Source organism: Moschus berezovskii, chromosome 1, assembly GCF_049115385.1.
Source record: "Moschus berezovskii isolate FMDL1 chromosome 1, NW_MosBer_1.0, whole genome shotgun sequence".
Taxonomy (NCBI): Eukaryota; Metazoa; Chordata; class Mammalia; order Artiodactyla; family Moschidae; genus Moschus; species Moschus berezovskii.
In genome coordinates this window covers 21,365,863-21,385,276 of record NC_142460.1, presented here as the reverse complement: position 1 = coordinate 21,385,276, position 19,414 = coordinate 21,365,863, and the positions used below count along the sequence as shown (strand labels likewise).

At 53.1% G+C, this 19,414-nt stretch overlaps 1 protein-coding gene across 3 annotated transcripts in view; it reads right to left on the bottom strand.

The window, feature by feature from the left end:
- URB1 (URB1 ribosome biogenesis factor) overlaps positions 1-18,820 on the bottom strand; it is a 77,489-nt gene extending 58,669 nt beyond the window's left edge. For all 3 annotated transcript variants that reach the window (XM_088835832.1, XM_088835834.1, XM_088835839.1), the window contains exons 1-7: positions 18,586-18,820; positions 16,167-16,306; positions 15,097-15,248; positions 14,065-14,197; positions 4,348-4,444; positions 2,535-2,620; positions 842-967 (exon numbers count right to left, since the gene is read on the bottom strand). In XM_088835832.1, the coding sequence (XP_088691958.1) occupies positions 842-967; positions 2,535-2,620; positions 4,348-4,444; positions 14,065-14,197; positions 15,097-15,248; positions 16,167-16,306; positions 18,586-18,727 (876 nt within the window). In that variant the 5' untranslated portion in view covers positions 18,728-18,820. The remainder of the gene's footprint in view (positions 1-841; positions 968-2,534; positions 2,621-4,347; positions 4,445-14,064; positions 14,198-15,096; positions 15,249-16,166; positions 16,307-18,585) is intronic.
- Positions 18,821-19,414: the final 594 nt, after the last annotated feature.

Below are 19,414 nucleotides of genomic sequence, written 5' to 3'. Positions count from 1 at the left end.
CTGGGTCAGGAAGACCTCCTGGAGTAGGAAATAGCAACCAACTCCAGTATTCTTGCCTGGGAAATGCAATGGGGAGAGGAGCCTGACAGGCTGCAGTCCTCGGGGCCGTGAAGAGGCGGACACGCTGAGGGACTGAGCACACACACAGAGCAGACTGTCCCTGTCAGCAGGTGAGGAAGCTGATGCCCCCCAGATTCCAGGGCCCTAAAGCAGAAGCAACAGGCCTTGAAACGCTGATGACTGGAGATATGTGAAAAGAACAGATGGGAGAGGAGAGGCGAGCACGGGGGAGAGAGCGGGGACCCACCCTCTAAGTCTACCACGCGAGCACTGCAGGGAAAATGAAGATGCCCTGCAGCTAAAAGCAATAATGGCTTGCTCATTAAAGAAAAAGACAAAAAATACCTCGGAGATTAGAAAAAAATGCTACTCTAATTAAAAGAGTCATATTGTATCTAGGTAGATAATTAACATAACCACAGGCCAAAAGAAACAGATCAAACTGGGGGACTTATTCTTTAAGGCAGGTGGATGCATAGATCATGTTTTTGTGTGTGCAGGCACGCTCAGTTGTGTCGGATTCTTTGTGATCCCAGCGACTGTAGCCTGTCAGGCCTCTCTGTCCATGGGATTTCCCAGGCAAGTATACTGGAGTGGACGGCCATTTCCTCCTCCAGATCTTCCCAACCCAGGGATTGAACCCGTGTCTCCTGAGTCTCCTGGATTGCAGGCAGATTCTATACCACTTGAGCCATCAAGGTAACATGGATAGATGCTTCAGTCTCCCAGCTCTGGGTATCCCATGATAACAGTGACGCCAAGCGAACCCCAGAGACTGTACCTTGATGCTGTCCAGGCTCACGTCGACAATCCCCTTCCAGCTGTAGAGAGATGCTATGTGGTTCAGCACTTGCCCAGTGAAGAAACGCACCTTCTGGGTTTTTGTGATATTTTTATTGTGAACTACCTGCAAACAATAGAACAAATGGCTTTCAAGGATGCTGATTTTTAAAACATGTTGGATTTCATCATCATAAAAATAATATAGACTTGTGGCAGAACACTTAGCCAGAAAAAGAAAAAATGTAAAGAGGAAAACAAAATTCATCAATATTGTCACCTCCCTAGGATACCAACAGCTTACATTTTGGTATATTTCCTTTCAGCCTCTGCCCCTCCCCACAACATACACAAAATATATACACGTGTATATATTAAGTATATTGGGTTTTTATTGGGGTTTGGGTTTTTTCTTTGAGATTATATATAGCTTTGTACCTGCTTTATTTATGTAGCATGAACTGTCTCCACATCATTAAAAATTCCTTTAGAACATCATTTTGGAGGCCTGATCATAATTCTATCCTAAGAGTGACCGTAACTCATGTACCCATTCCCCAGGTGGGTACAATCAGGCTGTTTCCATAAGCAGCATCCTTGCACAGAGCCTGCACTGCATCCGTGCCTATGCACTTGGAATGGTGCACAAGTTCTCAGCTCCTCCCAACCTAGCCCTCAGCCTGGATCTCTGAGGGCTTCTGATTATTTCAAATCCATTCCCCAGGTGATCCTGAGGCGAATCCCCAAACCCCCGCCTCCAGGTCGAAACACATTTTCAAGACCTCTGACATACACACTGCCAGACCTGCTGTCTTCCAGAGGGATCGTAACACTTCCTCTAGGGAAGCACCTGATTCTTTGCTGGCACTGAGTATCAGGTCTGAAAAGTCAAGGCCAACTTGGTAGGTGAAAAAACCTATAATCTCATGACTTGATCTTCTTTGAATCCAGGAAATTTTTCAACCTCAGTACTACTGACATCTGGGGACAAATTACCATTGTGAGAGGCTGCCTCCTGCACTACAGGACACTGAGCAGCCTATAGTGGTTGCTCAACCTTGGTCTCTGCTCACCAGATGCCAGTCACATTTCTTTGGTTATAACAACCAAAACTTGCCAGATGGCCCGTGGGGGAGAGAACTGTGCCCAAGTTGAGAAGCACTAAATGCTATGTGCTCACAAGCCCTTTTCACATGGGCTGCCAGCTCATAGCCTTTGGAAAACTTTTTTTATTTTGGGAGGGTCACAGAGTTTTTCTCATGGATCACGGAAGGGGCTTCTATGTCAAAGACAACGATCCTTTCAGCAAGTTTTCAGATTTCTCAAGATGCTTATACAAGGCAGAATATGGAAGATGACACAAAATAACATTTTGTGTTATTATGTAACACAACACAGCACGCTAGGTGTGTGCGTGAAGAAGGGCTGTCATTTGCAACTCGCAGGTGCCCCAGTGGCTTCCTGTGGAATGGGGGAGGGGGCGGGGGAAGCAGGTAGCAGTTTTTCTCCTCTTGTAAGAAATGGCAGCTGTAACCTTCAGGATCGCTCACCACTGCCAAGTTCTTACTTAAGAAACAGTTTCCCATCCAACCCACATAACAACCCGCACAACCTATGATGTCACAGCCCTAAAGTTCTGTCAAAAAAACACTGGAGCAAACACACAACAGGAATACTGATTACCAAACACGTACCTTTGTTTTCAGTGTGGACAACAAAATATTGATGGTGGAGATCCTATCTTCCTTGATGCCTGAGCTAAAAATGCAAGGAATAAATTCTGAAAGTAAAAAGTTTCAAAGCATTAGATTCAAAAATTCTTTGAGTTGGAACAGATGAGAGAGCATTACATCTTAAAACTGTTCTTAAAATGGTACAGCAAACAATATCATCGACCTGCCTTTTTTTCTTCAGGTTTTGTCTTTTTTAATTATACAAGTTCACGGTAGGAAAAACTATTTTTGTGACATAGGAAATAAATATCTAAAGGCAAAACAATGAGTGAACCATTAAAGTTCAACAGTTCTTTGGTTCTATTTTCCCTTTCTTTTCTCACATTAACTTCAGTAAAGTTAATACTAATGGTTTGAAAGAGCAGGTATGGTATGATTAGTTTTCCAAAGTTTCACTCATCGCTTAAACCAGTTCAGAGATGTCTCTAAAATGACAGTCGTCACTTTACTGACTGGCTGTAGAACTGGACTGATTTGTTTTCTCTCCCCAAGGACTCAGCCTTCCACAGCTTCATGCTCTGTCATTATTAACATACTGTGATTCTGGTAAAAAGCAACAAATGAATTACAGTTTCTCTTGCTCTACACATTCTTCATGAGCATATAATTTCTTCAAAGGCAAATTCATTATTCTTAAAAAAAAAAAAAAATCAGAAAATACCAGATAGAAACTTAAAATCAACCATAGCACTACTACCCAAAAGTTCACACTGGGTAATGTCTGGGTTCCCAGTTGACTGTTAACCTCTACTCAACTCCTTAATTACTCCCTTAGGATAAATGACTGGATGTGGAAAGGCTGGCCCAGCCCAGCTGCCCGACTGAAACTTTAACAGAAGCACATCCTTGCCCCTTTAGCAGTGCAGACGGAGGACACCAAAATCAGTGTCCTCCGCTTAATAAAAGCCAGACACTGATAAGATGTGGGGGAAGATTCTGAAAAAATGCCCGGCCCTGGAGGTAGAGGGCATTCCACGTGGGCTGGCAACAAGCAGGACCTGGGCACGACACCACGGCAAGGAGGTGTGTCCTCCACGGGGCTGCGGTCTGGGTGGCCACCCAGCCCCACCTGCTCGTGAGTGGTCTGGGCAGCCTGCCCTGGAGGGGACTCAGGTCTCCCACGCTGCAGGAGGTGGAGAAATGGTTGCAAGCTCCATGCTCCTCTCCTCCCACGAGTCTCAGGGCCCCAGCTGAGATGGCAGCCATTCCTCACCCGCAGACAGGGTTTGACCCCGGGGGTCTCACTGGACAACAACCTGCTGTGAGCTGCCATCCACGGTCTTGAGTAAAAAGCTGGTGGCCCTAACGGATGAAACCATGCCAAGCTTCGCTCTAGGGAGACCGGCACCAGCTGGAGTTCTCTGAAGCTCGGTTACTGATACCCTGCCCACACCAGGCATTAAAAAAAAACCGTAACTACTCAGAGAAGCCAGGGAGCCAAGGCTATGAATCCGCATTCTTCCTGGGGCTATAAAGCCTCCTTTGTTCGCATGCTGCAGTCCATGGGGTCGCAAAGACTCAGACACGACTGAGTGACTGAACTGAAGTTTGCGTTTCTCCTCCGTTAGGCTCACTCGGCACCCAGCTAGTGCAACAAGGACCCCACCATCTGCACTGACCAGCGGCTTTCAAGCCACCATGACCAAAGTCTCGCCGCACACACCCGTCACTCCCGTGTGCAAGGCAGCCACAGAGCGGCCGACCTTTGTGAACCCGCTAACCTCTCAGAACAATCACAGGGAGGCTGGGCCCCGAGACAGCGAGGCCCTCCTACCTTTCACCTCCAGCACTTGCGTGATTGTGCTGTCATCGCCGGCGATCAGAAAGGCAAGGGCGAACTGAATGTAGGCCAGCCGGACGTCATGTACTCCCTGGGGGTGAAGGAGATCGTGTCACACGGGTGTTCACTCGCGCACATACGCACACCCCAAGGAAGCAAGACATGAGGCTGCCCGCCACGTCCCACTCATCCTGTATCACAGGGTCCCCCAGGCTGGTACCGTCAGAGGGTCAACGTCTAGAACTACTGGCCATCTCTCTATGAAAACTGAGGGTTTTTCTTTTGCTCTTTCCCTCTCAAGCTGCTACTCTTCTTTCAAGCCCTCTCTAAATACCCAAACAGAGGTCTCCCCTTCCCCGCCTGTAAGACACACACGTCTTTAGTTCAGGGACCGCTCTGGCATACAGCAGAAGATGCTCGGCCCGTCTACGCACTGTCCGCTCTCACGTCATGAGATAATAGGCCTCTGTTTTCAAAAATCCAGAGATGATGAAAAGGCTGGTGCTGCTTTTGATGAGATACCCATGAGGCGATGTCTGGTTTTTATTACATATTAGACACTCACAGCAGACACACAGATGCGGCCACATTACACACATTACACATTACACATGCAGCATAGCCTTCCCAGGACTGCAGTCTGCACTGTCCCCTGGGTAGTCAGCTGGACCCAAGACAGCATCCCAAAGGCCATGACCAAAATGGCCAGCCCCTCAGGAGCGGGCACGAGGGGGCCAACTCACCAGTTTCCCCTCCCAGCAGCTTTAAGGCAAACCTGTGTCTCACATTCCTGTTTTACACACAAAGAACCCAGGGCATATGGTCACACAGGGCACATGTCAGCTGGACCTGCACAAGCACATGGGCTCAGAGCCTCCACTGCTCACCCGACAGCGTTTCCCGAGTTCAGTTACGACAAACTTACTTTAATTTGAAGACAAGAGGTACGTTAACATCATGGAGAACCATGGCCTTCAATGCCTGAAGAGACTGAGCAGTCTCCACCTTCTAGGGAGTCCATTCACTTAGTAGTGGCAGCGGTGATGGTGAGGAGGGTGAGGGGGGTGAGAGGGGTGAGGGGGGTGAGGGGGGTGAGGGGGGTGAGGAGGGTGAGGGTGGTGAGGAGGGTGAGGAGGGTGAGGGGGGTGAGAGGGGTGAGGGGGGTGAGGGGGGTGAGGGGGGTGAGGAGGGTGAGGGTGGTGAGGAGGGTGAGGAGGGTGAGGAGGGTGAGGGGGGTGAGGGGGGTGAGGGGGGTGAGGAGGGTGAGGAGGGTGAGGGGGATGAGGAGGGTGAGGGTGGTGAGGGTGATGAGAAGGGTGAGGAGGGTGAGGGTGGTGAGGGTGGTGAGGAGGGTGAGGGTGGTGAGGGTGGTGAGGAGGGTGAGGGGGGTGAGGGTGAGGAGGGTGAGGGTGGTGAGGGTGGTGAGGGTGGTGAGGAGGGTGAGGGGGGTGAGGGGGGTGAGGGGGGTGAGGAGGGTGAGGGGGGTGAGGAGGGTGAGGGGGATGAGGAGGGTGAGGGTGGTGAGGGTGATGAGAAGGGTGAGGAGGGTGAGAGTGGTGAGGGTGGTGAGGAGGGTGAGGGTGGTGAGGAGGGTGAGGGGGGTGAGGGGGGTGAGGGTGGTGAGGGTGGTGAGGAGGGTGAGGAGGGTGAGGGGGATGAGGAGGGTGAGGAGGGTGGTGAGGGTGATGAGAAGGGTGAGGAGGGTGAGAGTGGTGAGGGTGGTGAGGAGGGTGAGGGGGGTGAGGGTGATGAGGAGGGTGAGGGGGGTGAGGGGGGTGAGGGGGGTGAGGAGGGTGAGGGTGATGAGGAGGGTGAGGAGGGTGAGAGTGGTGAGGGTGGTGAGGAGGGTGAGGGGGGTGAGGGTGATGAGGAGGGTGAGGGGGGTGAGGGGGGTGAGGGTGATGAGGAGGGTGAGGGTGATGAGGAGGGTGAGGGGGGTGAGGGGGGTGAGGGGGGTGAGGAGGGTGAGGGTGATGAGGAGGGTGAGGAGGGTGAGAGTGGTGAGGGTGGTGAGGAGGGTGAGGGGGGTGAGGGTGATGAGGAGGGTGAGGGGGGTGAGGGGGGTGAGGGGGGTGAGGAGGGTGAGGGTGATGAGGAGGGTGAGGGGGGTGAGGGTGATGAGGAGGGTGAGGGGGGTGAGGGTGATGAGGAGGGTGAGGGGGGTGAGGGGGGTGAGGGGGGTGAGGGGGGTGAGGGGGGTGAGGAGGGTGAGGGTGATGAGGAGGGTGAGGAGGGTGAGAGTGGTGAGGGTGGTGAGGAGGGTGAGGGGGGTGAGGGTGATGAGGAGGGTGAGGGGGGTGAGGGGGGTGAGGGGGGTGAGGAGGGTGAGGGTGATGAGGAGGGTGAGGGGGGTGAGGGTGATGAGGAGGGTGAGGGGGGTGAGGGGGGTGAGGGGGGTGAGGGGGGTGAGGGTGGTGAGGAGGGTGAGGGGGTGAGGGTGGTGAGGAGGGTGAGGGTGGTGAGGGTGGTGAGGAGGGTGAGGAGGGTGAGGGGGATGAGGAGGGTGAGGGTGGTGAGGGTGATGAGAAGGGTGAGGAGGGTGAGAGTGGTGAGGGTGGTGAGGAGGGTGAGGGTGGTGAGGAGGGTGAGGAGGGTGAGGGGGATGAGGAGGGTGAGGAGGGTGGTGAGGGTGATGAGAAGGGTGAGGAGGGTGAGAGTGGTGAGGGTGGTGAGGAGGGTGAGGGGGGTGAGGGTGATGAGGAGGGTGAGGGGGGTGAGGGGGGTGAGGGGGGTGAGGAGGGTGAGGGTGGTGAGGGTGGTGAGGAGGGTGAGGGGGGTGAGGGTGATGAGGAGGGTGAGGGGGGTGAGGGGGGTGAGGGGGGTGAGGAGGGTGAGGGTGATGAGGAGGGTGAGGGGGGTGAGGGTGATGAGGAGGGTGAGGGGGGTGAGGGGGGTGAGGGGGGTGAGGGGGGTGAGGGTGGTGAGGAGGGTGAGGAGGGTGAGAGTGGTGAGGGTGGTGAGGAGGGTGAGGGGGGTGAGGGTGATGAGGAGGGTGAGGGGGGTGAGGGGGGTGAGGGGGGTGAGGAGGGTGAGGGTGATGAGGAGGGTGAGGGGGGTGAGGGTGATGAGGAGGGTGAGGGGGGTGAGGGGGGTGAGGGGGGTGAGGGGGGTGAGGGTGGTGAGGAGGGTGAGGGGGTGAGGGTGGTGAGGAGGGTGAGGGTGGTGAGGGTGGTGAGGAGGGTGAGGAGGGTGAGGGTGATGAGGAGGGTGAGGGGGGTGAGGGTGATGAGGAGGGTGAGGGGGGTGAGGGGGGTGAGGGGGGTGAGGGGGGTGAGGAGGGTGAGGGGGTGAGGGTGGTGAGGAGGGTGAGGGTGGTGAGGGTGGTGAGGAGGGTGAGGAGGGTGAGGGTGATGAGGAGGGTGAGGGGGGTGAGGGTGATGAGGAGGGTGAGGGGGGTGAGGGGGGTGAGGGGGGTGAGGGGGGTGAGGAGGGTGAGGGGGTGAGGGTGGTGAGGAGGGTGAGGGGGGTGAGGGTGATGAGGAGGGTGAGGGGGGTGAGGGGGGTGAGGGGGGTGAGGGGGGTGAGGGTGAGGAGGGTGAGGAGGGTGAGGGGGGTGAGGGGGGTGAGGGTGGTTTGGGGGTGAGGGGGGTGAGGGTGGTGAGGAGGGTGTTTTGGGGGTGAGGGGGGTGAGGGTGGTGAGGAGGGTGAGGGGGGTGAGGGGGGTGAGGAGGGTGAGGGTGGTGAGGGGGGTGAGGGGGGTGAGGGGGGTGAGGGTGGTTTGGGGGTGAGGGGGGTGAGGGGGGTGAGGAGGGTGAGGAGGGTGAGGAGGGTGAGGGGGGTGAGGGGGATGAGGGGGGTGAGGGTGATGAGGAGGGTGAGGGTGATGAGGAGGGTAAGGAGGGTGAGGGGGGTGAGGGTGGTGAGGGTGGAGAGGAGGGTGAGGAGGCTGAAGGGGGAGAGTAGGCTGAGTGGGTTGATGAGGGTGAGGAGGGGGAGGAGGGGTGTGGAGGGGGAGGAGGGGGAGGGGGCAGAGGAGGGAGAGGAGAGTGTTGGGGGTGGGGGGGTGAGGAGCGTGAGGAGGGGGAGGAGCGTGAGGAGGGGGAGGAGCGTGAGGAGGGGGAGGAGCGTGCGCGTGGCGCTGACCCGGATGACGTGTGGCTGCAGCTGTGGCGCTGGTGGCACTGAGGAGCTTGGTGTAAGTGCGCGAGACACCCAGCACACCTCTCTTAGAGATGGGGAAACTGAGGTTTTAAAAACCTCACTTAAGCTTTGTGTGTGTTACTCAGTCGCGTCTGACTCTCTGCGACCCCACGGACTGTAGCCCACCAAGCTCCTCTGTCCCTGGGACTCTCCAGGAAAACACTGGAGCGGGTTGCCATTCCCTTCTCCAGGGATCTTCCTGACCCAGGGATGGAACCTGGGTCTCCCGCACCGCGGGCGGACTCTTCACCAGCTGAGCCACCTCTCTCGAGGTTCAGTTCAGTTCAGTTGCTCAGTCCTGTCCGACTCTCTGCGACCCCATGAATCACAGCACGCCAGGCCTCCCTGTCCATCACCAACTCCCGGAGTTCACTCAAACTCATATCCACAGAGTCGGTGATGCCATCCAGCCATCTCATTCTCCGTCGTCCCCTTCTCCTCCCGCCCCCAACCTTTCCCAGCATCAGAGTCTTTTCCAGTGAGTCAGCTCGTCGCATGAGGTGGCCAAAGTATTGCAGTTTCAGCTTTAGCATCAGTCCCTCCAATGAACATCCAGGATTGATCTCCTGGAGAAGGAAATGGCAGCCCACTCCAGTGTTCTTGCCTGGAGAATCCCAGGGACAGCGGAGCCTGGTCGGCTGCCGTCCATGGGGTCGCACAGAGTCGGACACGACTGAAGCGACGCAGCAGCAGCAGCAGCAGCAGAATGGACTGGTTGGATCTCCTTGCAGTACAAGGGACTCTCAAGAGTCTTCTGCAACACCACAGTTCAAAAGCATCGATTCTTCGGCACTCAGCTTTCTTCACAGTCCAACTCTCACATCCATACATGACCACGGGAAAAACCATTGCCTTGACTAGCCGGACCTTGGTTGGCAAAGTAATGTCTCTGCTTTTTAATATACTATCAAGGTTACACAACTACTAAGTGAGAAGGTACTGGGCTGGGATGATAAGAAATACCCGCGCGCACACACCGCTTCCTGCTCGACCTCACGTCTGCCTGCAGAGAGGTTCCTCCTTCTCAGCGCTCCCCTGGCAGCTCCATGCCACTTTTTCTCAAGGTGCAAGGACCACACGTGGCACCGTTTGGGCCTCTGTGAGCGTGAAATTAACCGTCTTGTTTTACTGGCTGTTTCTTCTGGAGAAAGAACGTGCATTCAACCTGCTCTGTAGCATCCGAGTGCAGGCCTTGCAAGGTCCTCGCATTTACTGAGTTTATCTCCGTCCACAGCACAGCACACACTTCAGCAAGACCTTATGAGACCCGGGCTGCTTTATTCCAAATACGCTGAGAGCCCCAAGCTACCCTCTCGGTCTGTGGACCAACCTGTGGGCCTCTTCACAGTACGCGGTGTGGGCACCATGATCACGTCAAGTCCTGAAAAGAAGCTGCACTCTGACTCCATCAGCGTCAGCAGTGCTCTGGGCCTGCATTCACCACCTCTACATTAATACGACACCAGTGACACTCAAGGTGTCATAACCTCAGGCTGAGAGGACGCAGAGGTGACTCGGACACTGTCCCTGTCCTCAGTAACTGCTTCAAGTGACCACTGCTTCTCAGCCATCTGGATGCCTCACCGTTCAAACCAACCCATCACCTGATTCAAGCACAGTTCACTTATCCTGGTCTACACACGCCTTAAATTTCAAAAGAACCCTGGCAAAACGCTAAAACTTGCCTGGTAAAATGAAATTAGGTTTCATCCTTCTCCCATGAGTTGGAAAGGTTCCAGAAGTTTGGGGTTCTCTGTCCACTGAAGTCCTGGGAATCAGGGCTCTGGAGTACTGGTCCCGACCTGCCATTCTAGGTCTTTCTATCCCGTGTGAACACAGCAGAGACCCTCTCATGGGTGCTGCCAGCAATGGATTTTGAACTGAAACGGAAGTTCGTTCTCACCTGCTGGCATCCATATTTTATGTCCCAGAGAACCCCAAAGTTCAGATTCCTGACACAGTGGAAAATAAGACCCCCGAGACACAGCCTTGGCTGTTTGTTCTCCAGCAGCCACCGCCAGGCCTCGTCCCCCTGACCACAGCCCCTTGCTGCCCCCAGCCACCGCCCTGCGTCTCCAGCAAATTCCATCAAAGGCAAGAAGGCCACACACGCCTGCCCCTCATTCCTACACTCTGACTTCATGGGGCTATTATCCCAGGGAGAAAACATCCTGAACTCGACAGCGTGTTCTACAAAACACTGTCTGAAATAGACCAAAACATATTTGGTGAAACTGCTCTTTGGCACAGGACTTTTAACAATGCTTTCTTTGGATGAGAAAAAATATTCATAATCCTCTTTCTTCATGAGGCTTGAGTAACTCCCTCCAAATGTTAAAAACACTGAAAAAAAAATCTCCCTTAGCTTCTACAATAACTAAATGGTATTTTTAAAAAAAAAGTGGGAGAAAAGCAGAAAATACAAAGATCTGGAGAGACTTAAGAAAAGCACCAGCAGAACACCCCATGCAGCCCCTGTGTGGGTCCTGATGTGAACCACAGAGAGTACAGATGTTTCTGAGACAGTGGGGGAAAAGCTGAGACTGAACTGGGCATTAGATGATGGTGAGAAATTATTAACAGTGCTAAGTATGATGATGGCACCATGGTTTTGTTTTCTAAAATGTTGCTTTCTGTTCGAGATACTGAAATATTTATAGTCGAAATAATATGTGCGATGTGCTGTAACAGGGGCTTCCCAGGTGGCGCTAGTGGTAAGAAATGACCTGCCAATGCAAAAGCAAGAGAGCTGGTTCGATCCCTGGGTCGGGAAGATCCCCTGGAGGTAGACATGGCAACCAAATCTCATGGACTGTGGGACCTGGCGGGTTACAGTCAACAGGGCTGCAAAGAGTCAGACATGACTCTTTGTCTGATTGAAGCGACTTAGCCACCCCCCCACACACACACACATGTGCTGTACTGACCTAAGGATGACAGTGTCTGAAGTTGGATGACAGGGACATAGGAAGTCACTGTGCTGATGTCTATTTTTTAATGTTCCTGACATTTCCCATATGAAAAAAAAAATTTTTTTTACTGTCTAGAAACTGTTTCCTATAATATACGAAGTTTTGGACTTCCCTGGTGGTCCAGTGGCTAAGGCTCCACACTTCCAATGCAGAGGGTCCAGGCTTCCCAGGTGGGGCTAGTGGTAAAGAACCCCACCTGCCAGTGCAGGAGACGTGAGAGACGTGTGTTCGATTCCTGGGTGGGGAAGATCTCCCGCAGGCAGGCATGGCAACCCACTCCAGCATTCTTGCCTGGAGAATCCCACGGACAGAGGAGCCTGGCGGGCTACAGTCCATGGGGTCCCAAAGAGTTGGACAGGATGGAAGTGACTTAGCACAGCATGCACAAAGTATGTAAGATACTTGATACGGATGATTAAGCAAAGCAAAAACACTTTCATTTCTACAGTAACTCCCGTTTTCCAGATCAAGAGGTAAAATCACTTGTGGAGGCCCTGAGCTGAAGCAGCCGGATCCGGACAAGGATTGGGCTTTCCCATGCTGTGCGGTGGCGAGGGGCCTGTCCTCTGACATGCCCTTTAAGATGGAAGGGCTGGTTGAGGCCAAGACTGAGGGAGGGAAAGGGAAGGGATTCTGACAGGTAATTACTGCTAGGCTGAGGGCCAGGTCTGACCTCGGGGGCGAACAGCACACACCTCTTTGTCAGACACGCGTTCAGATGCCAGGAGCCGTCCCTCATTAAGTGGCACTTGGGACACACCGATTACTGTATATCCATGAAACACGAAGGCCTGGGAGATTTTCCTCAGAGAAAAACTTATTCGTTATTCCAGAAAACCTTCAACGCTGTTGTTGCTGTGATCCACCTTCAGTCGAGCAGAGAAACTCTCTATTTCCTAGGAAGAGCCTGAGAAGGTCACACCTGGCTGCAGAAATCACTTATTCTAACGTGGCTCCTCCACCCCGGCACACAGAGAGAGGCCTCTGTCACCTGGTGCCAATGCTAAGGAAGGGGTCATGGGGGACAGAGCCAGCAGTGAGGGTGTGTGTGTGTGTGTTAAGTCTCTTCAGTCGTGTCCGACACCATGGACTGTAACCCACCAGGCTCCTCCATCCATGGGGATTCTCCAGGCAAGAACACTGGAGTGGGCGATCTTCCCGACCCAGGGATCGAACCCACCTCTCCTGCACTGGCAGGCGGATCCTTTACCACTAGCGCCACATGGGAAGCTCAGCGGGGAGGGCAGACCCTGCAAAGGGGAAGGGGCACCTCGACCGTCCACAGCCGGCACAGGGGTTGGAAGGGTGCCCGTGCTCCGGCTCACGTTCTGAAACTCCTGCTTTTCCCTCAAGATCTTTTCAAACCCAAGGGAAACTTCTAGAGCTCCTAGAAAACCTTTCTTCTTTAGACAACTCTCACAACCAACCATTCACACTTCAATTCTCTTTGGCACAATCCAGCCCCTACTCATTGTTAAGACTTCTAACTGGGAGGCTGCTGCTACTGCTGCTAAGTCACTTCAGTCGTGTCCGACTCTGTGTGACCCCATAGACGGAAGCCCACCAGGCTCCCCCGTCCCTGGGATTCTCCAGGCAAGAACACTGGAGTGGGTTGCCATTTCCTTCTCCAATGTGTGAAAGTGAAAAGCGAAAGTGAAGTCACTCAGTCGTGTCCGACCCCTAGCGACCCCACGGACTGCAGCCTACCAGGCTCCTCCATCCATGGGATTTTCTAGGCAAGAGTACTGGAGTGGCTTGCCATTGCCTTCTCCACAGGAACATATTAAAAAGCCATAAATGTCAGGCTTCCCTGGTGGCTCTGTGGTAAAGAATCTGCCTACCAAATGCAGGGGACATGGGTTCAATCCTTGATCCAGGAAGATGCCCAGAGCAACTGAGCCTGTGCCACAAACTACTTAACCTGTGCTCTAGAGCCCGGGAGCCACAACCAGAGAGCCACAGCTACTGAAATCCGTGTACCTAGGGCCTGTGCTCCACAGGAGGAGACGCCACGGGAGGGGGAAGCCCGCACACCGCAGCTGGAGAGCAGCCCCTGCGTGCCACAACTAGAGAAAAGCGCGCAGAGCAACGAAGACCCAGCACAGTCGCAAAAGAAAGCAAATAATAATAATTAAAAAAAAAAAAAGCCATAAATGTCATTTCTGATGACCTCACTGGCAGGGCCTCTCAAGGGTTTTTCCACACAGTGGACGGAACAAGCATGGGAGGACCGCCGCAAGGACCAGCCCACGAGGCCCATGGAGATCACTGCCACTGCTCTAGGAAGACGCCCACCAGCTGCACCAGCCTCATGGACCAGAGAGGCCCCACCACGCTGAGCCCCAGAGCAGCTGGCCTCGAGACGTCCCTGTCACTCAGGCCCCATCAGGCGACCAGGTCCCCACCCCTGGCCAGGGTGAGGCCGCCCTTCCTCAAAGGCTCAAAGTGGCTGCCAAGGCACACACCTTTCACACGGAGGTCTCCCGCTCCACCTACGTGAGGACCGAGGCCAGAGAGAGGAGGACCAAGGAACCACCGCAGCCCCCCAGAAGGAAAGGAAACACTCGGGGCAGGGGGAAACACATGAGACACTCCTCACCTTTGGATCCCTCTTGGTCACCAGGGTGTACAAGGTCTTCTTATTCAAATCAAAATGGCTGCAGACGTCCCTGGCGGCCTCAGGACCCTGGGTCACCATGGCGGCCATCAGGTTCAGGCAGGCTCGAGCCATCCTGTTTAGGACAAGCAGGACCTGGTGTCATGACGGCAGGACCACAAAGGCCCCCTCGCCTCGAGCCAGCTGCAACCTGTCTGTGCGGTCTGCTGGCCCCACACCAGAAACCAGGAGGAAGGAAACACAGAGACATGCCCTTTAAGGAAAAAAAACCCTAACAAAACCTTCAAAGAAAGCTAAAAAACTGAGTCTGAGGACAATCCAAGAACACAAGACGAAGATAGAGAGAAGATGGCAATGTCTCTCTCCAGTAAATCATCACGGAGCTAGACCCCACCCGCCCAGCCAGTGCAGGCCAGGAGAAGACTTCTGCACAGGGGACATCTCTAGATGCAAGTGCCTGGCGGCCTTTCCACCCTGAGGCAGGTTACCCAGAATCCGCGGTGACTGAGCACCTACCACTTCCTATTTAAGTGCTGGGAAAACAGCAATTTACAAGACAGTCAAGGCCCCACCCTCATGCACCCTGCATCCCAGTGGAGGGAGACAGTGGGTCAGGAGACGGCTATGGATATTATGGCACATGTTCAGCTGTGGATGTCAGAGAGGGCCTCCCTGAGACGACACCTCTGCAAGACCGTGAAGGTGGACAGGGAGGGAGTCTGCAAGGACCAAGGAGACGAGCCGTTGGGGCTAAAAGGACAGGCAGCGTTAAGGAGGTCCGGGGTGTTCCCCAGACCACAGGGGGAGTGGCAGGGGGGGAGCAGAGGGACACAAAGCAGCAGAAGAGTCGGTGACAGTGAGGGGACAGTCAACAGGAGGAGGAGGGGCACTGCCACAGCCTCGGAAACAGCACAGCTCTGTGGGTGAGCGGAGGAAAGGTCAAGTGCCCTCGTGGAGAGCTGAACACTGACCAGGTTCAAGGCTAGTCCTGCCACGTACAGGCGGCCAACTTACCTGTAACCCGCTGCGTACAGGGACTCACAGATGAGCTTCATGTGGCTATTCATTAGCTTCTTCACGATGTTGGTCCCCACCATGTGAAGATGGGAAAGGTCACTGGCTGTCCGCAATAATATGGCCTCGAAAACTTGAAATACTAACAGCATCTGCAAAGACACAATCGAAGTACTTACAAATCACCTCCTTTTCTTTTCCTCCTCTACAGACATTTGTCTTAGCCACAGTCACCTGCAGGTTTAAATCTTTCAAACTGCCAGATCCCAAATCAAACACAGGGATCTGCCAGGCCCTGAGCTCTAGAATTAGTCTTGTTCCAGGAATCTAGCTAAACAGAGAACAGCTTGCTTACAATTAAACCAAATGAAATTAAAAGAGAAATTTCTAGTAATGATTCCGCCTCACTGCTTTGGGGATATTCATGTCTACAGCCTTACAGCAATAATCCTGACACAGGTTCAATCCAATCAACAGGTTCATAAACACCTCAAATTCTGAACCTCTTCAGAACCAGAAAAAAACAGACAACTCACTATACATCTGCACCTGGGACACAGTCTTTACCTATTTCCCTTCTGTTAAAGCAAACCATGTTTAGATGAGAATCTATGATCCTTCCTTCTGCTATTATTCACGAGTAACAAGTTAGCATTTTCCATTAAATGCTTTCAAAGGTTACAATGCAAAAATGGATGTATCTCTGCAGCCTAGGCATAGCGCATCATTTTCGGTAGAAAGCTGGCAGTATCTTGGAGATCTATATCACATTTCTCTTCATCAAGGTTAACAGAAAAGTTGTTGTTATTCAGTCACTCAGTCATGTCCAACTCTTTTGTGACCCCATGGACTGTAGCCCTCCAGGCTCTTCTGTCCATGGGTTTTCCAGGCTAGAATACTGGAGTGGGTTGCCATTTCTTTCTCCAGGAAATCTTCCCAACCCAGGTATCGAGCTGGGGTCTCCTGCGTGATGGGTGGACTCTTTACCACTGAGCCACCAGGGAAGCCCTAACAGAACAGTAGCACTAACTTTTCCTTCTCCCCATCAGGCCAGGTAAGGAAGAACATACTTCACTTTCAGGGCGCTTCTCCCCACTCAGGAGCTGGAAGATCTCGGCACACTCCACAGAAATTTTGATGTACCCCTCCACGACATCGTACACGTCTTCTCGGGGGAGCTTCTTAGCCACGGAAACAAATGCCTCCAGGGCTGAAATGAGAGTCACGATCAGATGTCAATAAGGACGATTTCTCCTTAGAAACGCTCCCAGGTGCTATGGTGACAGAGGGAGACTGCTGGCAGGAAACAGCCAGGCAACTGGAAGTGGCCGTGACAAGAAGGAACAGAGGAGCAGGGTGGAGACGGGAGATCCACAGAGAGGACATATCCTTTTCCCCATCACCAGGAAGTCACGGGGAGCATCTTTCAAAGGCACTGGTTGAGAGCAGAACCCTTCCTAATGCAGGAATCCTCCTGCTGGGTTACCATCCGATGCTCCTGAGCATCCTCTGGGTCTTTATCAATCTAACCCTGCTCTCCATCCCCAACCCCCATCAACATGAAGGAGGCATAATGGATAAAGAAAATGTGGTATATCTATACACAGAAATACACACAAAAGGGACTTCCAGTGGTTAAAACTTCGCCTTCCAATGCAGGGGGGCAGGTCTCAACCCCTGGTCAAGGAGCCAAGATCCCAGAGGCCTCCTGGCCAAAAAAACACAAAACATAAAACAGAAACAATATTTAACAAATTCAATAAAGACTTTAAAAAGGGTTCACATCAGGGACTACCCTGGTGGTCTATCGGTTAAGACTCTGTGGTTCCACTGCAGGAGGCATGGGTTCGATTCCTGGTTGGGGAAATAAGGTAGCACATGCTGTACAGTGCAGTCATACATAAATAAATGAGTGAACAAATAGATAACTAAAGCAAACTAAAGTTTTTAAAAACTGGTCCACATCAAAAAAACAAAAAACAAAGGAAAGAAATACACACAATGGGATATTATTCAGCCTTTAAAAAATAAGGACACTGGGGACTTTTCTGGTGGTCCAGGGGTTAAGACTCCAAGTTTCCACTGCAAGAGGAGCAGGTTCAATCCTAAGATCCCACACGCCACTCAGCGCAGCCAAAATTAAAAAAACTGAAAAAAGAAAGTAGGAAACTTTACCTTTTGCAACATTCTATATGAACCCTGAAGGTACTAAATAAAACAAGTTAGGGAAAGACAAATACTGTATGTTCTCACTTACACATTCAATCTAAAAATGGCAGGATCCATCTGACTCTTACCATTTCATCTGTACCCCAGCAAATAACAGCCCCTTGTAAATAATGAACAAGTGAATGAATGAAATGTATGTGCTTAGTCACTCAGTCATGTCCAACTCTGCGACCCTGTGGACTGTAGCCCGCCAGGCTCCTCTGTCCATGGGATTTTTCAGGCAAGAATACTGGAGTGGGTTGCCATTTTCTTCTCCAAAAACTAATGAACAAATGAATGAATGAAATGAATAATTCTGTGATAAAGCAGGTATCCTCTTCCTAGCACTAGTTAGCAGTTGCAGACATGAAACCTTAAAAAAAAAATTCTGTGGAAGACAAACTAGAAACTAGGCTATTCTGGCCATGAACTTAGTAATTTTTCACTTGAGAGAAACAGTTACTGTTTCATTTTGACACAATGCCAATGTTTCCACATATTAGCCTAATTCGATTATGTTTTGACCTCATAATCTAAATACTTTCTAACGGATTACAAGAAGGGTGATCACACTTTTGAAAAAGTGAAATTACGGAATCTACTTCGTATCAATCACTAATCTTGGTCAACTGACAAGCCTTGCGGTGGCTTCATGTGAGAGCTTATTACATGTTCTCGGGTCGGTGTGAGTGGTGGAGAATCAAAACTACGCAATACAGAGCTGACAGCCATGGCAGTAACTGCAAAACGGCTCACTGAACAGCCCCGAACTGACTCTTGCGATCCCATGAACTATAGCCCTCTGTCCATGGTATTTTCCATGGAGAATACTGGAGTGGGTTGCCATGCCCTTCTCCAGGGGATCTTCCCGACCCAGTAATCGAACCTGCGTCTCCTGCATTGCAGGCAGATTCTTTACCGATTGAGCTATGAGGGAAGCCCCCGACTCACAGTCAGGACTCCATAAATATTTGCTGTGGTGAATGAGGAGTACATTTACCCACTTTCCTAACAGTTGCAATAAAAAAAATTTTAGAGCTTGCTGACAGATGCTGCCCGGGCAGGGGAAGCATGTACTCGCAGGGAAACTGTCACCATCAAGCAAATCGTGGCCCTGGACTCCCCGGCACCCAGGTCTCGGTTTCCTGACTGCAAATCGAGAGGTTGGGCTCTGACCCTCGCTGCAGAAAGGAGCTGCTGCGTCTGCACACGGAGGCCCCACGCAGACAGAAGGCGGGAGATCGCCTCTCAAGCTCGCGCTCTCTTCCCCGCTGCACTCACCCGGCCCTGCGCCCTGCGGGTCCCTCAGCTGAGCCTTGAAGCGCACGCCCGTGAGCTCCTCGGTGCGGGCCCGCTTGGCTGCGCCCGCGGGGGCAGCCGCGCCATCCTTGCCGCCCGAGACCTTCCTCTTGGGGACCCCCATGGCCAAGACGGCGGGGGCGCGCCGGGATCCACGCACCCGGAGACCTGGCGGAAGCAAACGCGCGGGGGCCCAGTCAGCGTCTCGGGGCTCACACGTGGGCTGAACGGGGGCGGGGCTGGCGGAAGGGGCGGGGCCTCAGGAAAGGTCGGCGGAAGGGGCGGGGCCCGTGAGGACCGCGGTCCGGCGGAAATCCGGTAGTGGAGGTGAACGGTTCCGTCGTCCCGGGTTCTCCTGTGGTGCTAAGGCAGCAGCTGGGTCGCTGGAGGCTCGGGAGCGAGGCGACAGTCTCCGCAACATACTCCCCCTCCCCCGCTCAGCCGCGGCGTGGAGAGGGCCTCCGGCGGCCCTTCTCGAGGGTTCTTGGCAGGAAGAACCCCCAAAGCCTCCGCTCCCGAAGGGCGCGGGCCCAGACCGGTGGTCGCAGCACAGTCAGATCGTTCTTGCCCTGAGGGCGCTCTGCTGTGGCCTCTGGAACGTGATTAACACGCGGCGGGATTCGGTACTTTGCTTAAGGCGAAGCCCTGCGGGTGGGTCGGAAGGGTGGATGCCGCTGCCTAATAGATTGAAGGCGGGAGGAGAAGGGGACGGCAGAGGATGAAATGGTTGGATGGCATCACCGACTCAATGGACATGAGTTTAAGCAAGCTCCGGGAGATGGTGAGACAGGGAAGCCTGACGTGCCGCAGT